At 53.0% G+C, this 7,583-nt stretch overlaps 1 protein-coding gene and 1 long non-coding RNA gene across 3 annotated transcripts; one reads left to right on the forward strand and one right to left on the reverse strand.

Annotated features, from left to right (window-relative positions):
* On the reverse strand, nt 1-555 carry LOC106146570 (the record flags this gene model as incomplete). Its single annotated transcript, XM_013504023.1, is given in 1 exon segment — nt 1-555. A coding segment is annotated over 1 exon segment (555 nt), but the record flags the coding sequence as incomplete, so codon positions are not given.
* A 234-nt stretch (nt 556-789) lies between these two features.
* LOC102007901 lies at nt 790-7,534 on the forward strand. 2 transcript variants are annotated; one of them, XR_263934.1, is made up of 3 exons: nt 790-876; nt 6,475-6,586; nt 7,324-7,534. It is a non-coding gene; the product is annotated as an uncharacterized LOC102007901 (long non-coding RNA). The 2 variants fall into 2 exon arrangements; XR_263935.1 differs by having other exon boundaries at nt 6,475-6,568.
* The last annotated feature ends 49 nt before the right edge of the window (nt 7,535-7,583 follow it).

Below are 7,583 nucleotides of genomic sequence, written 5' to 3' on the forward strand. Positions count from 1 at the left end.
CACCGCGCCAGCCCCAGGCCGGTCAGCCCTGGACGAGGAGTCCCCCGCTGCCCACCGGCCCATCTGGGCGGGATCCGGCCTGCCCGGCCACCCCAAGGGTCGCGGGGCTTCCCCGGGCCCGAGGGCCACCGCTCCCAGCCTCCCGGGGCCAGCAGCAAAGACCGCTGCCTCCCCCAGACGCCGCCAGTCCCCAGCGTTTAGGTGGACGGCCCCAGACCCGGCCCCCCCAAAACGCCGCAGCCTGAGCTGCCCGGAGGGCTCTAAAGCTGTGTTGCCTGGGCCGTCGGTCTGCTCGTCCCTCCTCGCGTTTCTCCTCGGTGAATTCAGAAGCACTGCCCAGGGCGTGCCCAGGGCCTGCACTGGACCTGCAGGGGAGTTCCCATGGGGGCCGAACTGCGCCCCTTCCTCCCGGAGGGACTGTCCCGAGCAGCGCGCCGTGAACTTCTGTGTCTGCACTGCGCCTTGGGCTGACGCGAGCCTTGGGGGGCTACTGAACACTTGAAAAGCGTCAGAACACTTGAAAAGCGTGAGTGGAGAACTGGGTTTCTGTTCCATTAACTGGTGTCTCCCGCACGACTGTGGCTAGTGGCTACCGTGCTGCCCTGCACAGCTCTGGCGGGCCAGTGTCATTTTGTGGAAGGAGCCCCGCCCCGCAGAGCTGTGGAAGGCCTGCGGGGAGGACAGAGCCCGTCCCTCCCAGCGGGTCCCCAGCACTGTGACAACACAAACCCACCCCCACCGCACATGCAGGCTGGAGACCCGTGTCCAGGGGAGCAGGCTGTGTGACAGGTGCGTTCCCTGAGTGAGCGCTGTGGCAGCAGAGACCACCTGCAAGTGTTCACGCTAAATCCGACCAGGGCCTCAGATGCCTGGGAGGTGAGAGTTGGGACGAATACAGGGAAGGGGGATCTGGAGCAACTGAAGGTTTCTTGCTTTATTTGTGCTGGGGACTGAACCCAGGATCTTGTGCATGCTAAGTGCATGCTAAGTGCGGGGCTCTGTCCTCCCCGCAGGCCTTCCACAGCTCTGCGGGGAGGACAGAGCATGGACATGATTCCTCAGCTCTGGAGACCACTGCTATGTAGAAATGGGAGCCAGTGATACTAGTGAGATTCTCCTGCTTCAGCCTCCCAGCCGGCTAGGATTGTGTGTGCCATCATGTTCAACAGTTGTCTAATTTTTTTTTTTTTTTGAGATGGGGTCTCACTCTGTAGTTCAAGTTGGATTTGAACTCACTATGTAGCCTGGGCTCGCATCAAAGTTGTGGTGATCCTCTTGCCTCAGCCTGCTGAGTGCTGGGATTACATGTGAGTTATCTGATTTTTTAAAAAGGCAATCAGAAATTTAAGTTTTTGGAAGCTAGGCATTGTGGCACACACCTGTAATCCCAACAATTGGGAAGCTGAGGCAGGAAGATCACTTGGAGTTCAAGGCCAGCCTGGGTTACATAGAAAGTTCAAGGCCAGCCTGAATTGCATAGTGAGACCCTGTCTCAAAAAAAAAAAAAAAAAAAAAAAATTAAAAATTTAAAAGCAAACTATTTACCTATGCAGATGAAAAAAATGACAGATGTACAAAGATAGTTGTTGCCGCTCTATTTGAGGGTCAGAAGTATCTTTAGAGATACTGGAATGACTGGGTTGATTTGCACAACGTGTGCCTCAGTTGTTTCATCACAAAAGGAGATGCTGACCCTTGTCTGCCTTCCTCACAGAGGAGGGTTAAGAGAATGAAAGGGAATTTGCTCCACATTCACTTAGATCAATGCCTGGGCTCCTGGAGCCAAACATTCACGTTTATTTATTTATTTATTTATTTATTTGGAGAAAAGAGGCAGTGCTCCTTGCTCTTCAGCATGAGACAGCCTAAGAGCAGTAGCTCTACCAGGAGCCTGGTTAAATGACTGATAACGCAACTATTCGACAGGCTACGATTTAGCTTTGACTCCAAAGGAAGTAACATTATGTCTAATAATGTATATCATCTCTCGAAATGTACAGATGTGAAAAGATCTCCAAAGTAAATTAAATGAAAAAAAAAAGCATGAAGCAAGGTGTACCATTCACACAAGAGAAAAAGAGAACACTCACACATGCACACCTCATGCGTAGACTCGTCCTGATACACAGGAAACTGGAATCAGTGACCATCTCAAGCATCGAGGATGAAAGGGTGACCCCCTGTATCATTGTTCTTTGCGATACTGAGGAAATCAAACCCAGAAGCTTGTGCACACCAGCCCCCGGCTATCCTACCGAGTTACACCTCCAGCCTCCCTTGCTCCACTGTGTGATTTACCTGTATGCAGTAAGATACAGGTTAGGCCTTTAGTAACCTGGCTAGAGACCAGCTGCAGCCTTTGTGTTTATAGATTCTAGTCCTATCTTGGTTACTTTTTTCTCATTGCTGAGACAAAATACCTGATGCTCAAAAGTAGGGAAGGAAAGGTTTATTTAGCTCACAGTTTGTGGAGCTTTCAGTCCATACTCAGCTGGCTCCAAGGCAGAGTGGCACATGGCAGAGGGCAACAGTTCCTGGCAGCAGAAAAAAGCAAATGCAACAAAAACAAATGGGGAGGAGCAGCAAGCCTCTTTCCCTCCCCTATACTGTACGCAAGCTATGCCCCAGGCAGGTGTAGCACTCACATCCATAATCCCAGCACTGAACCATGAGTCAATCAAAACTCCAGCAGCCACCACTTCACTGCACGAGGCTTTGGGGGGACATCTAGACACAAACCATAACAGACCCTCATAGGTGTCCCTCTGAAGTAGGACTTGTCCCCATTGTAGTGATGAGGAAGCTGGAGCTCATCTGGGTTAAGGGTGAGACACTGGGAGGCTGGGGGTCAGCTCACGGCAGCTTGCCTTGCATGTGCCAGGCTCCTGGTTACACTGCAGGTTGGGGACAGGAGCCCACACAACTGGCTGGTGGAGGGTGCTTTCTTCTAACTCATGTCCCCTGGCTCATGGGCCAGGATACCGCACTGCCTCTTTGCAGAAGAGGGGGAGCAAGGATCATGAACCTACCATTGTCAACAGCAGCATTTATTGAGAATGTGTTCTGTACCAGGCACTGTGATACTTCAGGTCACATTTAATTCTCAAAACAACCTTATGAATCAGGCACTATTATCATCCCATTTTAGAGGTGGAAATGCTGAGGCAGTAAAGTGAATTATGGTGCACAGAGGTCAACTGGCCAGGAAGTGGTAGAGCTGAGAGTCTAATCTGTGTATTCTAAGCCCAGAGTGTGGTCCTTAACCATTTCAATGCACATAGTGGACTCTGTAATCTTTTTTTCTTTTTTCAGTCTGGGGGCGGTGGGTCTGAACCCAGGGCCTCACCCATGCTAGGCATGAGCTACAGCCCAGCCCTGTTTTTGTACCTCACAGTGAACTCACCCCAAAAGTGCCTGTCACCCCCCTCTGGGGCTGCCAAGAGTGCACACACTGATCTCTAGTGTGGACGCATGTGCACACGTATTTGCTAAACACGTGCACAGTGCGAGACGGATGCCTGGAGGTCAGGCTCCCCTGGTCATCCGGGAAAGGAAAGCTAATGCTAGCAGAGGTTTCTCGGATTCCTTGTGGCACCCGCCCTATGTATGCGCCTGCACGATCTCGTGAAGAGGAGAGTTGCCTCTTTCCTCCACATAAATGTGAATACTGGTTCCGGAAGCCCCGGCATTAATGATAAGTGAGCGTGGAGCAAGTTCCCTTCCAAACACCCTGCAAGGAAGGCAGACAAGGGTCAGGAAACGGAGGCACATGTTGTGGTGCAAATCAACCCGGTCATTCCAGTCGTTCTCAGGAAGGCCCCCCAAGGCCTATTCCCATGGAGAACCACAGGGAAAACTGTTAACAGGGGCCCCACACTGGAGATGGAGGCAGAGGAAACAGGAGAGCCACTGCCTTTGAGCAAAACCTCATCCATTGGTGGCTGGAGTTCTGTGACTAAAACCGTGGCCGAGTGTGGCTTAAAGCCTGGTGTCCACTGAGCCTCCTGTGGACAGAGCATGTATATACTCCACGGGCTCTCAGAGCACCCAGTCCCCCCACAGGTTTCCCTCTCTGAGAGCATAACCACTGTTTTCCTGCCAAGCCTGGACAAAGAGCAAATGAACCAAAAGATTCTCAAGCTGACCCAGCCTCGTGCATGACCAAGGAAAGACAAGCAGGCAGACATAGAGTGAGCACTGCACCCCAACTCGAGCGTGTGTCCGTGCTTGTGTGGGGAAAGATCAGTCTCAAGCAGGACCCAGAATCTCAGAAGACACAGGGGCCAAGGGCAGTCTTAGATGGCCACCGAGAATCTGGCATTTGGTTGATCAAACAAGCCTCCCCTAGGGCCTCAAGTGTCAGCTTCAAGGGATTTATTATACAAATAGTTATAAAGTACTTGCTTGCTATGTATGCAACACTGTTCTAGGCACTTTACAAGTGTTAATTTTCTACCACTGCTGTAGCAAATTACCAACATTTTTTTTGCCGGTACCGGGAATAGAACTCAAGACCTCACACTTGCCAGGCAGGCACTCTGCCACTGAGCTAAACCCCCAGCCCCTTACCAACATTTTAGTGACTTAAAACAATGCTTTTTTTATCATACACTTCTTGGGTTCAGAAATTTATAGTGGGGCAGGAGAACTTTATTCTTTTTCTTTTTGAGACAGGGTCTCTCTATGCAGTTCAGGCTGGCTTTGAACTCACTAGGTAGCCCAGGCTGCCCTTGAACTCATGGTGATCCTCCTGCTCAGCCTCCTGAGTGCTGGGATTGCAGGCACATGCCATAACACTCTGCACTTTGTTGTTTTTGGTGGCTCTGGGGGAAAATTTGTTTCCTTCCTTTTCCCAGTTTCTGGAAGCTACCCACATTCCTTGGCTCATGGCCACATCACTGCCATCCATGCCTCTGTTCTCACATTTCCTTTGACTCTTTACACTCTTGCTTCCCTCTAAAGGACTTTTGTGATGATCTTAGGCCCATCCGTATAACCCAGTGTCTTAGTTACTTTTCCCTCGTTGCTGAGACAAAATAGTTGATGATGCCCAAAATTAAGGAAGGAAAGGTTTACTTAGCTCGCAGTTTGTGGAGGTTTCAGTCCATGCTTGGTTGGCTCCAAGGCAGAGCAGCACATGGTAGAGGGCAACAGTTCATGGTGGTGGAAGACAACAAAAGCAACAAGAGCAAATAGGGAGGAACAGCAAGCAGCCTCTTTCGCGCCCATATATTGTATGCAGGCTATGCCCCAGGGTGGTGTAGCACTCACACCCATAATCCCAGCATTGGACCACGAGTCAATCATAAACTCTAGAAGCCCGCCCCATGATTGAGTGAGTTCAAAGCCAGCCTGTTGGAACTACAGAAAGTAGTTCCAACACCATGTTTGTTAACTAGGTGTTTGAGGCTTTGGGGGACATCTAGACGCAAACCATAACACCGTGCTTGTGTGGGCCTAAACCACGCATGCACCTTCAGTAAACACCTATGCTCTCTCCACACACAGCTTACATACGCGTGCATTCAGTGCACACACATACACATACACTCTACATGCACGGGCACCATCCTTCATCTCAAAACACCGTGCTCTGTCGTCCTGCTCACATGCATATTTACATACCACGCATGTGTTCTCAAGTCCTATGCACATACACGTGGGGTTCCTGAGCACACACTGCATACACATGGGACTCTGAACACACACACACACACACACAGAGTCCTCTACATTTTGCACACTCTTCCTGCAGATACAGAAATGCACATCCTGCTCGGCAGGACTAAATCTACGCTGAAGTCTCTGATTTGATCGCTCTTTCACGTGTAAGCTCGCCGCCCACCCGCGGGCTCAGGCTGGACCCATTCTCCGGAGGAGCGAGGCTGGAGGGGTGGGGCTGGCCGGGCGCTCCGCCCCCGTGCCGAGGTGTGCGCAGCCCCAGGCCCGGAAGCAGCGGCCTCCACAGAAAGTAGTTCCAACACCATGTTTGTTAACTAGGTTATCTAGGCTGTGGAAGATTTTAATGTTGAATTTTATAGCTTTACCACGCTCTGCCGTCCTTGTGAATATTGTAATATTGCATTTTTTACAAGTTACTCTTCTGTTAATGTTCCAGCTAGTAACTTTTATAATCCTCCTCAATGAAATTTTTTTGTATTCTTCCGCACCGTTAACCCCAATGGCGGCGCCTCGGCCCCTGGCAGGAGGCAGATATGAGATGAATTCCTCTTTAATCAGAAATAATAATAATAAAAACACACACGCGGCCCGTCGCCGCTCGCCCCGGCTTCCCTCGCGCCGCGCCGCCTCCCGGTGCCCATGGCCGGGCCTGGCCTCGACGGCTGCTCCGCGCCCGCCCCGCCGCCTGCCCGCCGCCCACTCCTGCCCTGCGGAGGCCCCTTGCGCTCCGCCTCGTAATCCTCCGCAGTTTCTGCTACCACATTCTTGTTCTTTTTCTTCCTTTTTCTGCAGAGGATCCGAGATCATCAGAGAGGGAGTGGGAGTCCCAGGAGGAGCGGCCCGGGTTGGCGGCGCTTGGGGCTGCCTTGGCGCCGGCTTGCGTTGGGTGCGTTTGAAAGCACAGGTTAGGAAGCCGGGAGAGGAGGAGGGCGTCCGCGGCCACCCCCGGGGCCAGGGCAGCCTGGTGGGAGGCCGGGTCAGGGCCCAGCTTCGGGGTCTGGGCAGACAGGCTCTTGCCCTGGTTCCATTATGTCCAAGGAGAAGGACGCGCGGAGAGCCTTGCGAAGGGGCAGCTCCCTGGAGGGGGAGGCTGCAGTTCGGGCAGGAGTCCGCCAGGGACACCGGTGTGCGTGCTGTGGCCCCGGACGAGGCCGGTCTGCGTTGGCAGTGGCACAAGAAACATGACCCAAGAGCACAGCAGAGTTTATTTCCTGCGTTAGTGAGTTTTGTTGTGCATCTACCTTGTGCCCGGCCCTGTGCCAGACTCAGGAGCACAGTGATTCGCGAAAACACAGTTCTTGATCCGAGGAACTTATGAAATAGTGGAAGCGACAGATGCTAACCAAATCATCATCCCACCATGTCTTTGAAAACCAGGACCACTGCGAGGGATTTAATTTTTAATTTTTTGGTACCCGGTAAGGATTGGGAACTGGAGACTACATCCCAGCTTTCTGGGGCCCTTGGGGCCGAGGGAGCAAGCGGGGCTCAGGGCCTGATCTTCCTCCCTGTGCGTAACACCCTCTTCCCCCTTCAGGGCGTGGAACTCCCCAGCGAAGTGAGCTTTCACCCGCTGTGCTTCGAGACGCTACCCCTAGCAGATCCCCGGTCTGACCAGAGACTCGCTCCGTCTTCCTGCAGGAGGGACGGCGGCCCCACCACGTGAGAACAGAGCTGCCCGACATCTGGAAAGCAGAGCCCCAGCTCAGCGAACATCTGGAGCGCTAATCGAGGCGGGCTCCCGGAAGGGTCGGGGTAGCGAGGTGAAAGGACTCGGCTCTGGGGACTCAGACGCCTGGCCCCGGCGCCCCTCACTGGGACACGGCCGGCGTCCGCCTTGGCTGGGCGCTGAGCGCCGTCCGCCCTGCCGCGCCCTCGCAGTCCGGCCGGGGAGGCAGGGT

This window comes from Chinchilla lanigera, unplaced genomic scaffold, assembly GCF_000276665.1.
Source record: "Chinchilla lanigera isolate Chin_1 unplaced genomic scaffold, ChiLan1.0 scaffold00084, whole genome shotgun sequence".
Taxonomy (NCBI): Eukaryota; Metazoa; Chordata; class Mammalia; order Rodentia; family Chinchillidae; genus Chinchilla; species Chinchilla lanigera.